We start from the raw sequence: 25281 nt of genomic DNA, 5'->3' as shown, positions 1-25281 counted from the left end.
GATTAATATGGATGAGATTTTTCATAGAATGTTTCACGAGCAAAGACAAGCTGGTTATAGTTCCTCTTTATTGAGTCTTGATAAGACTCCCATTCTGGTGCTCAGATCTGGGCACCAGGGTTTCTTCTTGATGGGGAGGAAGTTGAGAGGATCCAGAGGCGGGTGACCAAGATGGTAGCTGGTCAATGGAATGAACCTTACAAGAACGGGTTGAAGATCTGTGGGTTACAGGAATTGGTTGATAGGCAGAAAAGGGGTGATATGATTAAGACATTCAAATTACAAACGGGTTTTTACAAGATTAAATGAGAGGAAGTTTTCAGAACTGGTCTGGTGGTGGGAGAACTAGGGGCCATCCATGGAAACTGAGCAAGGGTGTTAGAACTAGGTTTTTTACTTGGAGAGTGATGAATGAGCTGCCAGAGTCTGTTGTGGGTGCCATGAATGTGAATGAGTTCAAAGCAAAATATGACAGATACCATGCAAATACTGAATAGTTCTTGACATGATGTTTAGGATCTGCCTTGATGATTCTAAGGGACTCCTTGGAATTGCCCATAATAATAATAATAATAATAATAAACAAAACAGATAAACATGATATTAATAATAAACATATCATTATCTTCACAAAATTTAGAATTTTGTTAAGATAATAATACGGATACAAATGAGATTTTGTAATTTATGATATGAGAATAATGAACTCCCCATTTAATCATGGAAATAGACAAATATACTGTACATGGTCAGCTCTATGGCATGAATCAGTTATCAAAAAAAACTAGCTAACACCTTTTATTCCCGTATAGGGAGTAGGCGAGGCCGTTTTAGCCCTATCTAACTTTTGGAGACTGAATGGGCAGATCAATCTCCACTGATACCCAATCAGAGATACTTTCCCAAGGCTGTCAGTAATTAAGCGGCACGTAGTGAAGAGACAACTAAGTGCCACCATATCGTGGTCCCTAACTCTAACAATATATTTAATGTCTGAAATAGCGTGGGTTCTGTGGTCGATTTTCCTGAGTTTACGGGACGAAAAACCAGAGTTTCCGGGAGAAAAAATCCGCATGCCCGTGCCATACATAATTGAAAGTTTTAGGTTATCTGAGTTAATCCTAAGTACCATAGCACCACATCAAAGTTTGGATGCAATTTTAAGTCGACCCCCCCCTTACTTTGAGCGCCTCACGTCCTAACTGCCGAATGTGCTCTGTATATGTAAAAAAGAAAGGCGGTAGTATAAGTTGCTCTCGTTTCACATATCTTCAACCTGTTCTCGTAAGGTTCATTCTATAGACCAGCTATCATCTTAGTCACTCGCCTCTGAATTCTCTCTACTTCCTCCCCATCAAGAAGAAACCCAGGGGCCCAAATCTGGGCACAGTAGTCGAGATGGGGTCTTATCAAGGCTCGATGAAGAGGAAAAATAACTTGCTTATCTCTGCTCATCAAAGTATTCTTCAGTAACCAAGTGATCTGATGAGTTAATTTAGCCACTTTTTCTATGTTTCTCCCTAAACTTCAACTCCCTATCCACCAACACACCCAAATCTCTGGCTTCGTCAACCTCCTCTTAGTACATTTCCACCAATGTGATATACTGCTGCTAATTTTTTTCACACCTACACTTTGCTACATTAACTGACATCCATTCTCATTAGCCAGACTGCCAATCTATCCAAATCATCCTGCAAAATTTTGACATTATGTGCATTCACTCTTGCTCTACCCAACTTTGCATCATCAGCAAATAAATGAGCAGTTCCTCTCAGATCCTTTCCTATATGAATTAATAAACAAATTAAATACAGCAAATTTCAAAGAGAAACGCTGGCATTTATTGATTACGAAAAAGCCTTTGATTAAATTAACGGGAAAGAATTGTTTAACATATTAGCCGATTTAAATATACAAAACTAACTCCTAGTCAGCTGAATAAATATACACATGAAATCCAAAAGCAGTCAAATTAGAACAAGTATCAGATTGGAAAGACATAAGCAAGAGGAGAGTGTGCACAGTAATGTACTCTATTAATTCCACTTACATACTGGTTGGCCGAGGGTTAGCGTATCCGCTCTCCAGCCAAGAGGCTATGGATTCGAATCCTGCCAAAGACATGGATGTTTGTGATTGTCCTACTAACCGTTTACTATGTGTAGTAGTGCCGTATCCTGTGTTCTCGCAAGTATGACCTTTGATGTCTTTGCACCATACAAATAAAAAAAAAAAAATCCACTTACGTACATAAAGTAGCAATTTGGAAAAAGCGGAACCCATTCGGAAATGAAATTTGAGAACAGTATAATATGAAAATATCCCCCCCCCCTAAAAAAAAAAAACGTCTTTCAAAGAAGAAAACCCAGTAAGAAGCAAAATAGTGATAAATAAAAAATATTGTAGAAATACTGTAGAAGACAATTGGAGTAAGTCCGATCTTGCTCGAAGAGAAGAGAATTTCAAAGAGATTGCGACTTTTATTGATTACGATAAATACTTTCACATACCCGGGGGCGAACTTTATCATATGAAGATGAAAAGATATAGACATTAAAGTATGAAATTTTGTAAAAGTAAATAGCATAATTTAAGTCATTCCCAGTGTACAAGCGTAATACATTCAGACTATAATATCAGGCTATAATTTTCAAATTAGAAAATTTTAGTCTTTAATTATCAAATCAAATATATAATGGTAGACATTTAAAATTATTCTATCTGCTCTAATGGCTCACGCAAAAAGTCAAGCAAGTTTGAGCGCGGTTAGTAGTTGGCACACTCTCCCTCGATGAGTCTTTGAATTCTCTGGAGGTGTCACATAATAATAATAATAATAATAATAATAGTTATGCATAGGAAAAGAAGAGTTAGACCAAGAAAGCTGTGCATGAGATTGGGACAGTCCATTTGACCTAAATCCATGTTAGGATGAAGAAGAGCATTAATATACCTTTTATTACTATTAATAATATAATAATAATAACACGTGACACGTCCAAGGGCTTATCAGGGAGAGCATTCCACTACTTAATCCTCCATCAGCACCTGATGCCACTATTCTATCGTATTTACACACAGCGCCATCTACTTCCTACTTATAAGGTTTCTTTAGGTAAAGTGTAAACATTAAATAGCAAATCAGTGGCCTGTCGTGGCTTCTTAGAAACCTGCTTACTTCTTGTGATGGGACGGTTAATCCTATATGCGTGTCAGATTGCGTATGTTCTTCTGGTCGGTTTGCTTGTTCTGCAGTAAAAGCCCTTTCGCCCCTGTATGACATCGGTTAACTCACCTTCACCTGAAAAGCCCTTATAAAGGTTTTCGTTCTAGACGAGATTTGAACCGAGGCCTTTCTAAACTAACTCAGTCGGTCCATGCTACCGACCGAGTTACGGAGGTTAAATATTAAATATAAATTGTAAATATTAAAGATTTTGTGTTGAGTTTGAGACCGTTTTAATAAGTCAGTCTGATTAGAATCGATTTTAACAGTTGTTTGTTACACTTTTCCAGTGTAACAAGCAACCTGCTTGTTCAATTATTTTTCTTATTTATTTATTTTTTTTTTAAATTTTCATTTTTGTGTGCAGTTTCTAAAATACAGTATTTGGGCAACGCTGTTTCAAATAGGTAGTTATCAAAAGAAGTCGAAAGAGGTAGGTGGCGTGTGATCTGGATGCTACTAATCATAAAAGGTTCGATTTGTGGCTGTGAGTAAAAATGTAGATTCATTGGGATATGCATGGGTAATAATGTATGATAAGTATGAGTTATAAGCAGAGAAAACGTAATACTGGATTTGAACGGAGTGTACAACTTTCTAAATCACTATCTTGGTTATTGCGTCATGGAGCTGAAAGTATGGGATTTCATGTAGGTGAAGGTGGATTTCTGGATGTAAGTGATGTGTTGTCATTAAAGCAGTTTCAAAAGTATACGGTAGAAGATATCATACGTGTTGTCGAAGATAATGACAAACAGAGATTCAGTCTTCGTAACCATCCTCAAACAGGTTCCCTTCAGATTAGGGCTAACCAAGGCCACTCCATTTCTGTCTCCGAAGAAGGTTTGTTAGTCCCGTTGGACTTTAATAGTATACCCGAGATTGTTGTACACGGAACATATCTTTCCAAGTGGGATAAGATTTGTAATGAAGGTTTGTCACGGATGACTCGCAGTCACATACATTTTTCTCCAGGTTTGCCTAGCAATTCTGAAGTCATAAGTGGAATGCGCGGTAACTGTGATATGTACATCGTACTAAATACGAAAAAAGCTATGGAAGATGGGCTGAAGTTTTATAAATCAATAAATAATGTTATTTTATCGCCTGGCGATACCACCGGGTACATTAAACCAAAATATTTTAAGGAAGCATGGCAAATTTCCCCTTTAAAAAAGATACTGTAATATTATCAAATTTATTTGAGAGTTCAAAAGTGTCAACATCGCTTTGTAAAAGAAGATTGAGCTTTGCATGTTTATTTTTGGATAGGGATATCCTACTTAAAATGATTTTAAAATATAAAACAGTTTATAAATAAAGAACTAATTTTGAAAGAATAAAATGACAGTTTATGGATTTGAGTTTCTTTAATGCAGTTGATTACAACCTTATATGACATGTTTTTAGAACTGTAAACAATCGTGATTCTTATAAGCAGATCACTCTTGATTAGTTAATCTTTCGATGGTCTTTAGCTTCCATCCAGGATGGAAGTTTAAGATGTGAAGACTTGAAATGTTTTTTGTTCTCATCTAGAGCAGTGTTTGAACATTATTCTTCAATAATGCCATATATAAGATCTGCTTTCAACATCTGGTTGAAATCATCACAATTTAATACAGAATCCTTCAGATTTAAGCAATTTTGATAAATTGCTACAAATTATCTGAAAGGTATCTGGAGCACATACTAAATACTTTAATTTAATATTGAATTATGATAACCCTCATCCACACAGGAACATGTAATTGTACATATTAATGCTAAAGGTGCTGTGAGATAGTAATATCATAATTCAAAAAGAACATGAGACCATTTCTGTTATAGCACAGCTTATTAGTCCATGCAGAATAGTGACAAGCAGGTGAAATTGCTACTGCTTAAAAAAAAAAAAAAAAAAAAAAACCTTGCTTGTGGTGAGCAAAACTTGCATTTCTTTTTATTCATAAAGGTTGCATTGCTGCATTTGACAAAATACAACATGAAGGAGTACAACAACAGTATCCCAGATACTGTTGTTGTTACACTGCATAAGATTCCAGAGCTAAAAATCCACAGGATGCTCTCTCTCTCTTCACTCAGTGTCATTATTGAAAGAGGCTAATATGGTATCAGAAGCACAATTATAGACACTCTAGATTTGAAAAAGACATGCCATTCAATCATGGTTCCTATTGCACTGCATGAATGATGGCCTGTGTCTCATCCAGCATGAGTCAGTGGATCTCTTGACTGGATTACACCATCCAGGATGGTGGAGATGGTGCCATGGTGTGCTTTGCTGTCAGAAATAAGATGCTGCTATATTGAATTTAACAATTCAAATTAACAAAACATTAACAGTGGTTAATGTTTTTTTTCTTGTGTAGAGGCTTAAGTGCTGTGAGGACATTATGTTGGAGGTTTAATGGATTTTTTACAACACTCAAAAAGAATTAAAATAGAATTTAATACTTCCTATATTTCATCCTAGTCACTAGGACATCTACGGGATTACAAAAACAATTAATGTAACATGCACACAAAAACTTACAATACTAAGCCCAACCACGTGGGTGACACTAAAGTCCTATCTAGGTGGAGTGCCCTCTAAGGGCGGTCGTAGGTGGCCTGGAACGTAAGGTGGGACCTCTGGTGATGAGTGTTTCCCAAATCTTTGGAAGCTTAATGCAACCATATTTATTTGGTTGGTTTCTGAGAGCTCCTGCTGCTAGTGTTATTTTATCTTTTTAAACTCATTTATACTTCTCACGCTCTCAGCACCTTATTGTAAGACACAGTTATAATAATTGAGTATTGCAAGTGGCAATATAAAACAAGTGGAAATATTCACTTTAGGCCCTAACCAAATAAAACGTGTTTTTCGTTATATACAAAAAAAGAAATCTACTTGGTTAGATCTGAAGCGTCAATTCCTAGGAAAGGCATCTTTTATGGATGCTAGTTTAGTGTCATTAGTTGTAGGATGGAAGGCTTTTAAAATTAGTTTTCCATATCTTTCGGAGTTTTCCACTTCTCTCTCTACTTAGTAAGGTTAAGGATGGTTTTTAAGAGCAGCGAGATTTTAGAAAGTGTCATGTTTTAAACCTGACATAACGAAGCCCCATATTTATTTATTCTCCTCTTCCCATTTGATGGATGATGTCCAGAACATAGACTGCCAGACCTGACTGATTGTTGTGGTTGATAGATTGTATTTTTCTAAACAGATACTGGCTATCCTGATTTGTTTCTAATAACTTTCCTTATAGGAGCTTTCTCCTGTAACTGGCAAACCATGCTCTGGACATTCAGCGGAAATGATGCATAGTGTAGTGCATTAATTTAGTTCAGTATTAAATATGTACAGTTAGTTATATCTAGCAACTACTTAAGCATACATAATATGCTTGATTCACAACTCTAGATGTGAATCAAGTGGCAATGCACCTGTCATTCTCCATATAAATCAATTTTTAATCCTTTGCTTACCATACTAGTGTATAATCTCTAATGGTGGCCTTTTATTCTTCCCTTCATTTCCTCTACTTTTAATTCCATTTTAGTCTGCTGAAATCCTCTCTCTTTAACTTAAACATCTCTCATACACCTGTCCAACTTATCCACCAAACTGCATTTCCCATAACCATAATTTGAGTCCTGAAATTACCCAATTATTACTCATCTCTGGATCCTCTCGGCAGTTTCCTTATCACCACAGAATCTAGGTGACTGAATTTCTGCACAGTGATATACAGTATGTATGGCCTTGTCAAGATCTTGCACAGTATGACTTCTTTGTCTCCAGCATCTTCTTCATAGTAGCAGTATGCTACTATGAAGTAATCTTCATTTGCAGCATATTCCATGATTGTCAGATCTTTCCCCATTTGTTTTTCTAGATCTTCCCCCCTTTCTACTAATAATGTAGAAAGGTTGGGATACAAAGCATTTTTGCACTAGTAATGTTGTAATAGTTAACTTGTCTTTCATTCCAAGTTACCAACCTATTTAAATCTCTCTAAAGCAACTTAATATCAGCATATCATCTCTTGCACTACTTCCCATCTTGTATGGGGATGGCAGGGTTTTTTCCACCAAGAAACTCCAGGTTTTTCATTCCTCAACATGGACGAATTGGCCATGCACACAAAGAATTAAGACATAATATGCTTGCCTCATAGCCTCTCTGAAATTATGGCTGCTTCTGCCATAACTCCAAATAGCTTTCCAACTTTTTACCTTCAGAAAGTAACCAAATGTTCCCTGTCAACAAATAAGTTGAAAATAGTGACCCAAGAACAGAACCCTCTTCTATATCCCAGTTATCTTTTCATGAACATTGTTCCTTCGATATGCAGCTTGGCTTGCTGGCCATTTTTGCTAATCTATTATCCATCTGTCTCACTAATCTTGAACCATCCAAGTTGCTAACTTGAACACATTAATAATTGAATGCTTTTGAGAAAGTCCAAAAAACACAGTATAAGTCTCCCTTAAGCAATACATTAATTACCTTTATCATAAAACACAATTTAACTACAAGAGGCAAGATTTATTATTCTGGCCATTCATTATAAACATATTTTGAACACTTTCTTAATTACAGTGGTATCTAATTACAATCTGCATTTGTGCAAAATACATGATGATACATCCTCAAATCCCAGCCATATGAACATCAAGCTTATTCAACACCTCATACACACCTCAGTTCATTAATTTCTAGTTCTACTTATTCTATCTCCCCTTGAGGCTTTGCCCATCATTACTCTCAACATTACTCATATGAAATAGATGTGACTTGGTTTATGCTGCTTCTATTTTGCACCGCTCAGAGCAATTAGACTTAACTTTTCAGTTAAGCATGTACTTTTTAAAGTACATGCTTAACTGAAACATTTTTCACACGTTTTGTGTTGATTACTGAAAATCTTGGAACAGAACCTATGTATTTACATGTGTTCCTATTATATTTTTGATTCAATTTACAGCACTTCATTTTATGGCAGAAATCTCAGGAACCTAACACTGGTGTAAACTAAGTCAAACCTGTACACAAAAATACCTGTACACTCTTATGTAATCTCCCTACATGTACAGTGGAATTACTTTATATCATCATCAATAATTATCAACCTTCTATAAATCATTCTTCTTTTCACATAGTAAAAATTATAATTTTCCTTATTTCGTTCTTATTTCACTTATAGAAAGCTCAAATTCCTTGTATTTTCTTTTGGCCATATGGTTAATCTCTTAGGCCATGTTTATTCCTTTCTGGCTCTGCTTGTTAAACCTGTGTAACTGGGGATGAACTGAAAGTCACAAACAGGATTAATACCCCTCTCCTTCCTTTGCACAACTATCTAACTATCCAGACTTATTGGGATTAAAAAATGTAAAGAGTACTTGAACAAACAGAGAAAGGTGTTTCTTTTAAGCTGATGAGTTTGTTCAGCCTACAGTACATTAATATCATGGATAGTTAGATAGTTAAGAAAGAAACTTATTAACATTTAATTGGAAGACATGTAGATTGTTCTCTTTAGGAACTACATAAGAGGAAAGACTGTTCCAAAAGACAGCAGTAACAGGAAGACTGAGAAAAAATTGTTTAGGAAGTTTGAATGAGTGTTCAATAGTAACAGATAGGAAACAGAATGGTAACAGATTAGAGAGGAAAAGTACAAACTCTCTTTATGTGGTTCCCATCCAGAAAAAGTTATTAGTAAACCTATAGTACATTTGCACCTTGGGTGGGATAAGGATTTTTTCCCCATTTTTATCAATTTTATACATTTTTTGTAATTATTTTATTTATTTTTACAGTCTGGAAACCATGCTCGACAGGCCAAACATGGAACTTTTTCAAGCCACTTCAGGCCTCTAATAACCAGGGTTGGTGGTGGTCTTACACTGGGTAATGCAATTCATCTTCCACCTAAAGACAATAACAAACATCCATGTCCATGGCAGGATTTGAACTCACGATCTGTTTTTTGGAGAGTGAGTATGCTAACCACTGGGCTAACCAGAATGAAAATGTAATGCATGTGATTCTGGTCTTACAATTACTTGATTCATAGTTACATGTCTGATTTACATGTTGTTGGCCTTTGTGCCAACAAAAAACTGCATCTCAAATATGAAGTTTTCAGACCCACATTTGTTGAAATCTTTTTGTTAGTTTTGAGATATAGATATGACTTTTAAAGTTTGACAGGGGTTTTGGATTGCTCTGTATATAGGTGGCCTTGTTATGAAGATATTTCATGTGCATGCTTTTGTTTTTATCACATTTGGATAAAGGATTAAGACAAGAAGAGTTTGGTTATTATTATCATCTGAGTTCTTCAGGGAGTCAAGGACTCATCGAGGGAGGCTATATATCACCCAAACCAACTGTCATACCTTCCCTTAAATTCATTCACACTAGTTGCACTCACTACTTCAACAGGCAAACTGCTCCACTTGCACAGTTCTCTGTGAGAGAAAAATCTAGCTCTTACCCCTTTCTTAACTACAAATAAAAGTAACTGTCATGGATGTTCCCATGTTCTTTCCTCACCTTCCATATAATAAAAAATTTCATCAGATGATATCCTATAATACCCATTTAGAAGTTTATAGGCCATTATCATATCACCTATATTTCTCCTGCTAACCAGAGTCTGTAGTTCACATATTCACAATATGTCCTCATAATCTAAATTCCATAATCCCAATATAATATTTGGAACCCAGGAGACCAAATCTGCACACAGTAGTCCAAGTGCAGTCTTATCAGGATCTTGTTATGAAGTAAAATACTTCCTTAACCTTAGAAGGTTTTGCTTCAACGTCACAATTATCCTCTTAATTGTATTTGCAATTTTTGTTATGTGACCATTGAACTTCAAATTCCTATCTACCATAATGCCAAGAGCCCTAGCCTCATCAGTTCCTTGTAGCATACCCCCCCCCCCCCAATACAATATGCTGTTGAAAATCTCATCACACTAAAGTGCATAAGTTTACACTTACTAACATTAAACTGACAGTATTTTCATTTGAACAAATCTCCAGCTTATTTAAATCATTCTGTAAGTTCTGGATGTCAGTAGCATCCTTAATTGCCCTGCTTATCTTTACACATTGCTTATTAGATCCTTCTAATGTCTTTAACATTTAGATTGAACAACATTGGTCCAGGGACTGAACCCTGGGGTACACCATTGGTCACCTTAAATTTGGCAGATTCACATCCACTGTATACCACATTTTGATATCTCTCAACAATTCATTATCCAAGCCACTAGTTTATATTCCAATCTCATATTCTCTAGTTTATTCAACAGCCTTTCATGTGATATCCTATCAAATGCCTTAGCAAAGTCCAACAGTATCGTAGTATATCCATCCCTTTATCCAACTCAGCTGTAACATTATTATTAGATGAATTCGTAATGAGTAGTGTTCGTGCAAGCTCCAGATAAGATAAGTATCATTTTCAGTTATCGATACAAATTACTTAATATTGTGTAGTTTTGTTTTGTTTACCTTGCGTATTTTAGTGCGTCTATTTTTGGTGTGTTATAACGTATAATTTGACAAAACACGTTACAGATAAGTATGGCACCTGTGCGAAGGAAAATGGCAGCCAGTAATGAAGGTTCGCCATCGTTATCAAAGAACGGTAGCATAAAAGAAATGAGTCAGTGTACTAGCTGTGAAATGTACGCTTTGCGGAGTGCGGTCGGAGTGTGGTTAGATGATAATAAAGGATTGAATGTGTGTAGAAAATGTAGGGAGAATGCGGAATTGAAGTGTATTTCGGATCGTGAGTGTGATATTTTTGTCAACCTTCAGAATGAAGGAAATAGGGATATGACAAGAAACGGCAAGGTTGTACATGAAAATTGTGAGAGTGTGAATGTAGAAAGTGTGAATGATAGTATAAATGGTTTCTCAGAGAACAAAAAAGATGAGATAGATGCATTGAGTGAGATCGCGTTGTTGAATAGTGCGATAGAAAGAGCAAAACAGCAGCTAGAGTGCATGAACAAAAGTAGACTGAATGAACCAACCAATAATAAAAGGTATGACAGGAAAAATAGACGTATGAATGTGAACATGAACAAAATGAAGGATAGAGTGCTGTATGGAGACTCGTTAGTACGAGGTGTGTTAGTAGAGGATTTGACAAAATCGTACCAACCTGGTGCGACCATAAAGGACGTAACTGCGTCTATTAGAGAGCAAAAGGAAAGGGTGAAAGAAATGATTGTTGTGGCAGGTACGAATGATTTGAAAGGAGATAAAATGGAAATGATAGAAGACCTGAATGAATTGTTTGAGGTAGCAAAAGAAAAGAGTGAGAGAGTTAGAATGATTAGTCTTTTGCCATGGTATGACAGTGAAATGTTTAAAAGGAGGGCTATAATTGCAAATGACTTTATGCGTGGGTTATGTATGACGAGTGGTGTGGAATTTGTGGATGTGTGGAGTGAGTTTGATGGGCGAAAGGATCTATATAAGATGGATGGCTTGCATTTGAATGGTTACGGTGTAAGAAGACTTGAGAAAGTGTTGCTGAATGTAGTGGATGTACAAATTCAGGGAAACTAGATTTGTTGGGGGGGGGAGTAGATATACAGTCCTTATGGAGGCAGTTGAATGTAAGAATGAATATAATATGCCAGAGCAAATAAGGACAACAAATCTGAGTGGGATAGTTAATATAAGGCATCAAGGTAGGGTTGGGGCTAATGGGGGGCTTAAATTCATGTACACTAATACTAGGAGTATTAGGAACAAGAAGGAAGAGTTTTTGGCCATGGTTGGCACTTCCAGACCACAGGTTATAGGTATTAGTGAAACATGGCTGACTGTAGATGATATAACTAGTGGGATTGAATGTGATGGGTATAGTGTGTTCAGGAATGACAGAGAGAATAAAATGGGGGGAGGAGTATTGTTGATGATAGCTGATGAGCTCCAGCCAAGGAGAATAGAAGTTGAATTGCAGGATAGAGAAAAGAGCACATTTGAGGCCATTTGGTGTGAGATTGTGGCTAGCAGAACTAAATATACAATTGGGTGCTGCTATAGACCAGGTGATGGAAAAGATGGTGGTGACAGTATGCACAAGCAAATAGAAGAAATGGGTGGAAGGAGGGTGATTATTATGGGAGATTTCAACTATGGTCGCATTGATTGGAGTGAGGAGAGGACACACGGAGGAAGGAACTGGATTTTATGCGGTTATTAAGGGATAACTATCTGCGACAGCATGTAATGGAAAATACTAGGGGTCAGAGAGTGCTTGACCTAGTAATTACATCTGAGGATTTGGCTGTAACAAATATGACCACATTGCCACCAATTGGTGAGAGTGATCATAGGGTCTTAACTTGGGAGGTGGCTAAAGGTGTAAAATTTTCAATTAAGACAGGGTACATGTGGAATTATCGGGCTGGAAAGTATGACAAGCTTAGGAGTTTGATTGGTTCAGTGCCATGGCATGTACAACTGCAAGGACTAGAAGTTGATAGTGCATGGGAGGTAGTTAAGAAGTGCTTGCATGAAGCAATGGCTGACTGTATACCTAGAGTCCGAATAATAAATCAAGTAGGGGTTAAATGGATGAATAACACCATTAAGCTTGAGTTGCAAAAAAAGAAACAACTATGGAGGGAATTTAAGGAGAAGGGTGACCGGCAGGCACATGAACGGTATAAAGCGCAGGCCAGAAGGGTGACGAGTGTGGTAAGAAAAGCAAAAAAGGATTACGAAAGAACATTGGCCATGCACGCTAAAGAGAATCCAAAACAGTTTTTTAGATATGTAGCAAGTAAAAGGAAAAATGTACATGGCAGATTGATTTTAAAGAATGCCGATGGTAGGGAGGTAACTGAATCAGTTGCGATAGTTGAGTTACTGAGTGAGCACTTTGCAAAAGTATATCATCCAGGTGGTGACGTTGCAGAAACGAATAAACCAGTAGATTATACGGGAATTGTGGTTAATGAAGTGGAGGTGAGTAGTCTATTGCATAACCTCAATGTCAATACATCTGTGGGATTGGATAGTATACCAGCTCGTGTTGTACGAGAAGCAGCTAAAGAATTGTCAGTACCCTTGACCATTTTGTTTAATTTGAGTCTCGGGTCTGGGTTAGTCCCGAGCGGGTGGAAAGAGGGGAAAATAGTTCCACTGCATAAAGGTGGTTCCAAGACTACTGTTGTAAATTACCGACCGATTAGCATATCAGGAATCATTGTCAAGGTCTTAGAGAAAATAGTCAAGAGGAAAATACAAGATTGGATAGAAGAAAATGGGATACTGTATCGGGGACAGCATGGTTTTTGTGAAGGGTAGGTCATGCCTCAGTAACTTGCTCACGTATTATAACACAGTGACGGCTGAACTGGATAAGGGTAATGGGTTTACGGCGATTCTACTGGACCTTGCCAAGGCCTTTGACAGGATTCCACATGGAATCCTAATCAGTAAATTGCAGCATATGGGAATGGACATAGGGTTGGTGAGATGGATAAGAGGGTGGTTGACGGAGAGATATCAGAGAGTGGTTTACTCGGGAGTAGAGTCCACAAGACGGCCTGTGACTAGTGGTGTGCCACAAGGATCTGTTCTTGGACCACTGCTGTTTAATTTGTTCATTAATGATATAGGAAATGATCTGAGAGGAACAGTTCATTTGTTTGCAGATGATGCGAAGTTGGGTAGGGCAATAGTGAATGCAGATGACGTCAAAATTTTGCAGGATGATTTGGATAGATTGGAGGTCTGGGCTAAGGAGAATGGATGTCAGTTTAATGTGGCAAAATGTAAGGTTATGCATTTTGGGGTGAAAAGAATAGCAGCAGTATATCGCATTGGTGGAACCCTGCTCCAGGAAATTGATGAGGCACGAGATTTAGGAGTGTTGGTAGATAAGGAATTGAAATTTAGGGGACACATTGCAAAAGTGACCAAAACAGCTCATCAAATCACTTGGTTGCTGAAGAATACGTTGACAAGCAGAGACAAGCAGGTTATTGTTCCTCTCTATCGAGCCTTGATAAGACCCCATCTAGACTACTGTGCTCAGATTTGGTCACCTAGGTTTCTTCTTGATGGGGAGGAGGTGGAGAGGATCCAGAGGCGAGTGACCAAGATGATAGCAGGTCTGTGGAATGAACCGTATGAGAACAGGTTGAGGATTTGTGGGTTGCAAAAATTGGTTGATAGGCGGAGGAGGGGAGATATGATTGAGACATTCAAATTACTGAAGGGTTTTTATAAGATTGATCCAGAAGATATTTTTGAGAACAGGGCTGGTTGTGGGAGGACTAGGGGACATCCATGGAAACTGGGCAAAAGTGTGGTTAGTAAAGGTGTTAGAGCTGGGTTCTTTACTTTTAGAGTAGTGAATGAGTGGAATGCGCTCCCTGAGTCTGTGGTGGATGCTGTGACAGTGAATGAGTTTAAGGCGAGGTATGATAGATACTGTATGAATGTCAAATAGTTGTGATGAATATGATTTGGGGCCTCCCTCGATGAGTCTAATGACTCCCTGGAGTTGCCCGTAATAATAGTAATAATAATATGAGAAAATTGCTCATGCAAGATCTCCTTTTAGTAAATCCATGCTATTCGTTGCAAAGTATCTTTTGTTTGCCCAACCATTTCTGTATGCGATTTCTTACCAACTTCTCTAAAATCTTTATAGTTACTCCAGAAATACTGATAAGGCAATAGTTACACTCTAGTCTTTGCACTACCCTTGTGTAATGGGATTATTATACATTCTTTCCATTCTTGTGGGATCTTTCTTGAGCTAAGACTCAAATTATATAAACATGTAAACAGTATAGGCAATTTGGCAATATCAGCAAATGTTAATGGCAACATGCCATTAACATGTGCTGATATTCCATCTGATCTTACTGCTGAATTCTCATCCAGGTTATGCAACAGTTCTTCAGTCTCATTCTCACGCATGTCTAACTCTTCATCCAATGTAGTAGTAGTACTATGCACCATGTTGCATACACCTGGTTGATATATCTTAGCAAAGTGAGGACTCATTAATTGAACAATCTCATTAGCTTCTGATACTAGAGCACCATCTGTAGTAAAGTTATTCTTCCACGTTCATTCTTTCTTTTACTTGCATCATAATGACACAGTTTTTTTGGATTGCCTTTAGCCTGCATACTCCAGTTTCACTTTCCACACAATTCCTGTTACTTTTCTAGCCTACACTGTATATATTTCATGACTCCTTTCACTCTTATTCTCATGGTAGTTTTTCCATATGATCTTCTTATGGATTTGTTGCTTAATAAGTTAGCACATTCATTTCACTCTCACCCTATTTATATTTTGAATTATAGGGATACATTGAGATCCTGCCTCATTTAAGCACTTTTTCAAAGATACCGCTGCATTCCTGATATATTTTCCATTCAGTAACTGACACAATGGGACCAAAAATGGCATTCTCTTAAGTTAGTCATAATTTTGCTTCATTCTTATGAGATTTCTCTTCTACCTAACCAAAATTTGGATATTTGAAGTTACCCATCATGATAATTTCATAATGCATTTTATCATCCTCTGCAATTGAACCACCAAGTCTGTAGCAGCACCCCACCATATATTTCATCCTATTAGCTTCCACTTCACACCAGATAGCTTCAAATTCACTACTACACTGTACATTAGTATTATTTCTGTCATGAGTTTCTACCCTAACTGGACTAATCTGCTGTGAAAATAGTAGTGGTGGTATATGGAATTGGGGTAGATGATGGTGGTGTGTAGTTGCTGTTCTTGTAGTTGGTGGATTGAGTGGTAGAGATGGAGAGTTGATGTCCTCCCTCAGTGAATCTTTGGACTCCTTTCAGGTGTCATGTAATAATAATGATATGGTGTTAACTTGCATTATTAATTGATATGGCCACAATAAAATGTGTTTATTGATTGTGGAATTATTAACAGTGGATTGGATTTCCACTGTTAATAAAGTCATCAAGGATGGATTAGAACTCCTGGAAAGAGAGGGTTTTGACTAGACTACTGTAAAGAGGTGAAGATCATTATAAATAAGTGCAAGTGCTTTTATTCTCCAGAAATGCACAAACTTTGACCTTTAAAAGTAAGAAAGAGTATATCGATCAGTTTTTTGAAGTGTGTGCTTGTCAAAGTTCTAGATACTGTTAAAGCATAGTTTTGTTAGCACTAGTTTGTAAATTGCCTCTGTAAATTTATTGAAGCACTTCTGTTCTCATTCATCATTAACTGCCATACAATCTGGTTGGCTGAGCTTTCAGCCATATTATAAGGCAATTACATAAGTTTCTCCTCTCTCTCTCCACTATTGTATATCATATTTCCACATCTTTATTTTATTTTAATATTGCCTAAATACCATTGTTCCTCATAGAATTCTTAAGGTTATGCGATTAGCTTGACATCAAAAATCTTGTTTTTCTTTACTGGTAAATATTGTAACTTTGTTTATTCACAGTCTGTATAGTGAAGTCACAAATACAGTATGCTTTCATACCTTAATGTTTTTTGTCTGTTTGTGGAATAGGTTATGTAGTACTATGCCCCAACCACGAGTGGAGTATAGTACTACATAAGGAAAATAAACCCTAAAATTCAGGTATTAGATCGACCTATTCTGTATAGTTCATTTTTTTTATTCATTAGTGATTGTGTAATTAATTTCAAACAAGATACTGAAAATGTCAGCATTAACAGATCTCCATGGAGTCAGAATTCGTTGTAGGAGGTTCACCTGCCAAATTCTACAGATCACAATATATATCATACCTTAAACATATTTAGCATTTCTATGCTCACCACCCAGTGCAGCAGTTCATTATACTCATTCACTGACTCTCCATACAACTACTCTTCTCACTTTCTTATTCATGTGACCACATATAACTTCTATGGACAGAAATATTGCATTATCCTATGCAATATTCCTGTCCATCTGATAGGCTTATCATGTATTTGGGGGATGGGGTAGTAGTCCACTTTTAGGTTGTCCATATCAAATATACTTTTTTTTTTTTTACTGACGTAAGAACAAAAAAAAAAAAAAAAAAAATCCTCTCTATTTTACATACTGGATACCAATAATTAATTTATTTGTATCCAGTATTACTGATTTCATTACTCCAAATGATACCTTTCCATTTTTAATGGCGGCTTGAATGACACGTAAAATTCATTCTCATGGCCCAGCCGTGAACTTTCATGAATTAATAACACGGGCTGTATGTGCTCATGCAAAAGCTTTACATGGATTAGTTTTACTTTGCATTAGGACCCCCCCCCTCCAATTTACATATTCGGTGCAATAACAAGTGTACCACGTGATATCAATATCATCTGCAGCTACCATAAATGGACACACATCCTCTGTATGTAATGATAAAATGTGGCAATGTAAGCCAATTTGACTATGGGCAGATAATTGGGACCCAGAGGACAGGTGCCAGTATTTCAGAAACAGCTGCAGTTAGTTGCTCCCATACTACTGTCTGGGTATGCCTCAAGGGTGTACCCAGACTGGATTAACCATGAACAGACATCCAGCAGAAGAAATACATTGGTCAGGTATGCTTGGTTGATCCTAGAGGTGAGCATTGGGTGTCACGACTGGTATCTCAATAATAATGTGCAACAGTCACACAGCTCACCCACCAGTACAACAGTGGGGCAGTTCGACCCATTTTCACATGCAATATGTGCCATACCTTGCTTAACCTGGGATTCCACAGCCAGAGACCAACAAGGGTACCCATGAGGACGGCCAGGCATTGAAAACAATGTCTCACATGGGCTATGCACCCTTGACATATGGGAGAAAGTTGTTTGGAGTGATGAGTCCCGTTTCCAGCTGGATTCTCATTTGTCAGAAGCAGCATGAATCCCTATCCCCAAGTTCCACAGTTGGGGTTCAACAGGCCAGTGGAGGCAGTGTTATGGTCTTGGGAGCTTTTTCTTGGCATATCCGACCATATCCTCAGGAGGTCAACTCCAAACACAGTGTCATCTTTTAACAGGACAGCAAACCTTGTCAGGGCTCGTACAATTAATGAGTAGTTTAAGGAACATGACAAGGAATTTGCCACATTGCCATGAACTCCCCCAAACTCTCCTGATTGGAGTCCAATTAAACGTGTGGGATATGCTAGAATGGGGTGTGAGAACTGCTGATCCTTCTCAACAGAATGTGTGAACATGGCCATGGGTGTCGAGTTATGCATGGAGACTGTTCAACACCTTGTGGAATCTGTTCCTAGGTGTCACGTTATTAGGTGGGTGTGTTCCTAATGCAAAGCTCAGTGTACCTTTTTAAGTAAAGGCTCATCAGATTTCTTGATATTTTATCCACCAAGTTTCACACAGTATGGTCTTGTGTGTGACTTAGCACTAATAACCATTGATCTTATGCTTTTTTTTTTCATTTTTTAAAGCCATTTATTATACTCAAACATGCCTTAGCAATAAGTATTTACTTCTGTCCTTCCAACTATAACTTCAATTAAGGTACTACTTGATCAACAAATGTGTTTTTGATGCGTTTATGCCAGGAGAGGCTTGATGTCAGGGTAATTCCAAGAAGAGAGATCTCAAACTGTCTGGAAATTTGGGTGTTGTCGAAAATAATACTGGGAAAAAATGGTTCTTAAAATTTTAATAAAATTTGTTTCGAGAACTCTTGCTCAAAATTTAGTCCGTATTGACATTTGATTTACCACTTTACATAGAGCCCGCTATACTTGTTAAAGTTTCCGAAAAAAAAAAATGTGGAACTGGAATGAAAATAATTTGATTAAAAAAAAAAAAAAAATCATGTCTGACATACCACATTGCCAAGATATTGTAGACACCTGGGAAACAGGATCCTGGCAGTCCTTGATCTGTCTCAGGAAGTAGGAGACTATATTTATAGGTTTATAGACTATTCTGATTTTTTTTTTTTTTTTTTTTTCTTTAGGAGTGAGTCCAATTTATCTATTGCACTTTTGATGTGAGGTAGGGATATAGTATATATATTTAGTCTAGTTGGGGGGGGGGCATTCTTTTTTTTAAGGAGTTTAGCAAGGACTTCTTTTGTTGCAGCCATTTCATTCGACTGAGGTAAGTTGTTGTATGCAGTGCAAGTCTTGAAGTTGCAACTTATGGAAAACAAAATGGTGGCATGTGCAGATATGCACATGCCACCATCTTTTTTTTTTCTGTAGTTACAAGGCAATTGGAGCAATGCAATTGCCTTGTAACTACAGTATCCAAGAAGCCTAGTTCCTTCTTTTTACCTCTTCACTGTTGAGGAACTGTAAAAAAATTAGAAACTGCCTGTGGGCCATGCACCCAATTGCAAAGACATCACCTCTATACCTCATGCATACTTTGGGGGGGGGTTGAATATTTAGTGTCAGACTTTCAAAAGATTCCATTGTTTTTTTTTTTAGTGTCAAGCCCATACATGAGAGGTTGGTTGATCAACCTATAGTACATTGGTACCATATAGGGGTAGTGGGTTGGAAAAGGAGGGACTTGTTTACATTTGATTTGAAAGACTATATTGTATTCCTTGAGAAACACAACAGGGGGAAGATTGTTCCACAATACAGCAGTTGCAAGGATGAAGGAAGAGGAAAAGAAACTTGATCTGTTTGTTTCAAGGTGCACTGTGAAGGGATGTTGAGTAGCAGCTGCATGCATTCCAACAAGCTTAGTATTAAGTGAGGGAATTATTGATATTTCAGATGAACATTTCCCATGGAAATATTTGTAAAATATATATATATATTGTTGAAGCGAAACATCTGTGCAAAAGTGGGGGGGGGACGAGTTGGTAAGAGAGAGATCATTAATAAGTCTAATTGCTCTCCTCTGTATTGAGTCAAGCATTTTGAAGGAGCTTTTTAGGGACCCCACCCCATATGTGAGAGTAGTATTCAACAGCTGGGCAGATTTGTGATTTGTATAATGTTAACAGCTGTTCAGGTATGAAATAATGTCTTAAGCAAAAGAGAAATCCTATTTTTATTTTATTTTTATTTTTTTTGAAGCTGAGGATGCAATGGTTGTGATGTGTTTATGCCAGGAGAGGCTTGATGTCAGGGTAATTCCAAGAAGAGAGATCTCAAACTGTCTGGAAATTCGGGTGTTGTCAAAAATAATACTGGGAAAAAATGGTTCTTTTCTAGGAGAAATAAGACAGAACTAGATTTCATTAGCATTAAAATTGATGAGGTTACCTGAACCCCATTAGAGGATGGCTTGGAGATCAGAATTGAGAGCGGCTGTGGTTGATGTTCTGTAGGTTGAAGTGAGTTGTGTAGAGTAAGGTTTATCAAATGAAAGAGAGGAGTGCAATGCGCTGTTATTGGCAAAACTGTGTATTGGGTTGGAAATCAACTGAAGTAGGTCACTGATATATATATATATTAGCAGAAAAAAGGTTGTTGAGAGGACAAGGAACCATCCACCTTCACACACAGTGTACGTCCAGACAGAAAGCTGGCAATCCAACTACAGAAGCCCCAAATGATGGTAGTTTGCTTAGTAAGCCTTTGTGCCAGACCCAGTCAAAAGCTTTGGAGACATCAAGTGCAACCACTTGAGATTCACCAAACTTTTCCATGGCATTTGTCCAGAGAAGCAACGGAATCCATACTGGCAGTCATTTATTAGGTGGGTGCCAGGACCGGGTAGGAGTTGGGAATTTATTTCCAATTTGATTGGAAATAAATTACTTTACTTTTGACAGGACAGCAGTGACTTGTTGCCCTTCTTGGGAATGGGTTGAATATAAGCCAATTTCCAGGTTGGGATAGATACCAGTGAAGTAAGAGAATACATACAGGTGACATAGAATAGGAGTCAGTTCTGGTGCACAAACTTTCACGACAATTGGAGGAATGCCAGGAGACTTTGTGTCTAATTTGGGCAATATTTTTCTGATCTCTTTTAGGCACAAGGATATAGGAGGCACTGTATGTTGAGCATGTGGAATGGTTGAGAGACATTTACCATTGTCAGTTATGTATGAGAGCCTCTGTAGTTCAGTCAGTTATGTATGAGAGCCTCTGTAGTTCAGTCAGTATAGATGAAGCCCTTTGGTCGGAAAGCCCTGACCAAAGGGCTTCGTGACCAGATAAAGAGACCTTTATCTGGTCTCTTTCGACTAAAGGTGAGTTAGCTGGTCTCATATGGAGGTAGGGAGTTTTTTCATCCCCCAGAACAGGCAAACTGGCCCTGTGAACACACATGGATTACAGTCATGAATACGCCCGAGCCCGGATAAAATTGGGGGGATTGGGAAAAGCAACGGTGAACTGCCCTGTAAAAATCTCGCCAGGAATACTTTGTGGGCAATGCCTACAAAGTCATCTATAGTCAGAAACGCTGAAAGAGAAAATCAAAATCAGTTACGCATTGGAAGCAAAGTGTGAAACCAGACGATTGGCTTTTTCTGTGGGTGATGATGCAATAGAGCCATCTGGGTATGATAGGGGATGGGAACAGTGTTGGGCAGAAGTTTTGGCCAATTGCTTTGGTAAGAGACCAAAAGGCTCGGCTGCTAGTTTTCTGAACTCTGTTTTGGAATCATTATTTTGGGCTTCAGTATAAGCTGTAAAGGAGGATGGAGTTCTTGATTTGAGCCAGTTATGGTATGTTTGGTTTTTCATTTGTACAGCCTTGGCACATCTCTCGGAGAACCAGGTTTAGTTAGGGAATGTATGTTTCCATGCTGGTGAACAACAGAGCACATTAGCAACAGAGTGAAAGTGGGGAGTCTACTGCTACACCTTCAGTTTGTTTATAGACGTGGTTAGTTTAGTTAAAATACCCTGATTTCAAAGTGTGTAGAGTTTGGAAAGGAGCCCTGTGTATCATCCACTGGAATATTAGTGAAAAAGAAATGACACATCAAAGCTCATTAATCACTTGTTCTTCAATTGAAGGTCCTGTGTAGTAGTTTTAAAGTACATGCATGTACTTTTTAAAGTACATGTTTAGCAAGTTTATAAGTGGGACAATTTATAGAGCCTGTTGCATCCACAATGGGATGCAATAGGCTCAAGAAGTTTGTGGACCTTAGGTAGCACAAAGTAGCATGTGGGGAAGGTTTAATTTGGGCAGTTTCCATTGGTCAACTTGTAATATTATCTGACATGTATGATTTTATTGATATTATAGGTCCTTCACAATTAGAATATATGCTAATGTATTCAATAATTTATTTTATTATTGTCATTTGTATTAAGGATCGCTCAAATTTCTTTTGTCTGCCTTCATTACAACTATTTGCTTAATTTTAGATTTCTCAAGGCTAGACCTAGTCTAATGAGTATAAAAATAGATTGGTGAAGAGTACTTATGCATTCAGAGCAGCTAGAGCAAGCATACTCTCCTTCTTTTGTGAGTAATTTTCATGCTTCATTTCAGGAATTTAAGAAAGGTGCTTTTCATCAAACTTGCTAACAGAATACATATCCAGGCATAATATGTCAAATTAGATCTTCAGTTTCTTTTACTGTGATGTAAGGAATCATAGACAACAATGAATTAATAAAATTAGAGTAAAGGGAACAGTGGTTAAGATAGCAACTGCAAAGAAATAATAAAGTTCCTCTTAGGCAAATGAAACTTTGAAACTTATAGCTGAATTCTTTTGAGCTCATATTGTTTCATTTCTGAATGGCTATACAGATGTCTTTGTAATTTATTAAAAATTTAAATGTTAAATATATACATCATAATAGAAATTCTTTACTAATTGTAATTTTATAGTCAGACTTCTTTAGAAGGATTGGTGAGAATAACTTAATAAACATTCTATTGTACATATTTATTCTATCCATCTATCTAAATATGTCAGGAGCAAATGGCAATTTCATTGATATTATATTTTTGCATTTATTCCTGTTAAAGACTCCCCTAATTGTTTCCTGGCTTCGTGCAATTCCTAAAATTAAACACAATATACTAATGCTTCACAAAGAGGACACTTTTCGATGTGTATACATTGCATCACATTTGCATTAATAGCCTGGGTGTGCGGTCACAAATACAGACATCTTTGAGCCCTTTAAACAAATGCACAGATGGTGCAGCTTGTCAATTTCTTAGCATTCCAACGGTTTCAAACAGCCCAGAAGGAGAGGCAGAGTTTGCGCCAAGACAATAGCACTCAGAAGTTGTTAATGGCTGTAATTGGTTGTGTGTGAAGCAATCCAATCCAATTGAATGTTTCATTTGTCATCAGTTTTTGTTTTCTGAGTTTTATCTGTTTTACATGCATAAAGTGTAAACTGACATTTATGACACCAATATAGACAAGTTTTTAATATATATTTATAACTTCTAAAAATTATTTATACTTTTTTCCCCCCCATATTTACAATGAGAAACAGTGATGATGATGTACTGAATGTCCCATTTTCTAATAGAGCTTCACGGATTGTATGATTATAGTCGAATAAGGTTGGAACCTGTGTATAATAAGTAGAACGAGTTATTTCAGCCTTTCTTTGGTTCAATCCAGAAAAATAATAATTTCCCAAGTGTTTACTTTTCCGATTTCTGTGTGTATTATATGGCTGTATTTAAATCATATCAAAATTCAAATTTTTTTGAATGTCTCACTTTAGTATTTGCTAATGATAATCTAATCTCACCATGAAGCATAAACCCTTTGTGCATCCCACGGATTTTAAATGCTTTCCACATTTAAAATCATTAATTGTTAAAGTATTCAAAGTTATTCTACAATTAATTGCATCAGACCAATAAGCTGTACTATGCACTCTTACAACTTTCATAAATCAATAAAAATGCGATCATATGGTCAACTTGACATGAATTTTGTAGAGCGGATTGCATAAGCCACATGACAGTTCACCCAACTAAATGGGCACATGATGCCACTGATATATTCTGTGTAATTTGAAAACATTATTTTCCTAACCCCCATGGAGTCACACGACTCATTGTTTAAGGTCAACACTAGTGAACACAAAGTCTATTATACCACTCCTTAAATTCAGCCACAGTCTGCATGTTCACCTCGCAGGCAATGCATTCCATGCTCCTACCACTCTCTCAATGCAAAAAACTTACCTTTTTATTCACCACCTTCTTTTGCAACTTCCAGAGATAGCCTCTTGTCCTTGTTCCTTTCCTTCATTCTACTATATGAAAAATCTCCTTAGTATTAATGACCCTTCAAAAGCTTAAATGTCTCAATCATATCCTCCCCTCCCCATTTTGCCTTCTGTCCACCAAAATTCATGCACAAACTTTATTTGCTTACACTTGGATAAAGGATGAAACCAAGAATATAATTTCTTGTTATCTTTAATTTATGTGTATCTTTGTACTGCAACATTACTTGCAACTGGTTATGATAACCAGCTGTAAGTAGTGTTACAATACAGAGATCCTCACAGGTTGTCAAAAATCATGGTTTTGGCAGTCTTGCAGTAAAAGGTTGTAAACCTCAAATACTGTGAGTTGGCTGAAGATAATCTGAGAACCATGATCTGACCTACCAGGGTACTTTTCAAGTTGCTTCAAGCTGCCAATAAGTAAGATGGTGGTCTCACACTGTGCATGATAGTGTATTACCTGAAGACAGACATCCATAGTTGCTATCATTTACACCATACTCTTTTGAATACAAGAAACATATTGCAAAAGGTAACTTTGAAAGACAATGTAAAAATAAAAAATAATCCTTGCCCACCCATGCTACAAACATACTATAGGTTTAGTAATAACCTTTTACGGGTGGTAACCACATATAAAAAAAAAAAAATAATAATAATCCTTTTGACAAAACATAGATAGTAAAGCCAGAATTTTAACAGTACTGTGTAATGTAATTAACATTTCATAGGCAAATTAACATGTCAATTTGCCTATGAAATGTTTGAATCCTTCTGTAATGTGAATGTAAATTAGTTTCAGGTAGTAGAATTTCAATTGTCTGAAAAGAGTTCCATGTTTGGTTCCTAGAGTAGACTTCCAGATTATCTTATTCT

General features: G+C 37.1%; 1 protein-coding gene across 1 annotated transcript; it reads left to right on the top strand.

The window, feature by feature from the left end:
* The first annotated feature begins 3672 nt into the window (after positions 1 to 3672).
* Positions 3673 to 4588, top strand: Tpt (tRNA 2'-phosphotransferase). Its single transcript, XM_090402029.1, has one exon. The coding sequence runs from the start codon at positions 3763 to 3765 to the stop codon at positions 4414 to 4416; it is 654 nt and encodes a 217-aa protein (XP_090258155.1). The 5' UTR covers positions 3673 to 3762; the 3' UTR covers positions 4417 to 4588.
* The last annotated feature ends 20693 nt before the right edge of the window (positions 4589 to 25281 follow it).

This window comes from Typopeltis vanoorti, chromosome 12 (genome assembly GCF_054136105.1).
Source record: "Typopeltis vanoorti isolate ZY-2024b chromosome 12, IOZ_Tvanoo_1.0, whole genome shotgun sequence".
In the NCBI taxonomy this organism is placed as follows: Eukaryota; Metazoa; Arthropoda; class Arachnida; order Uropygi; family Thelyphonidae; genus Typopeltis; species Typopeltis vanoorti.
This window is presented reverse-complemented; position numbering and strand designations above follow the sequence as displayed.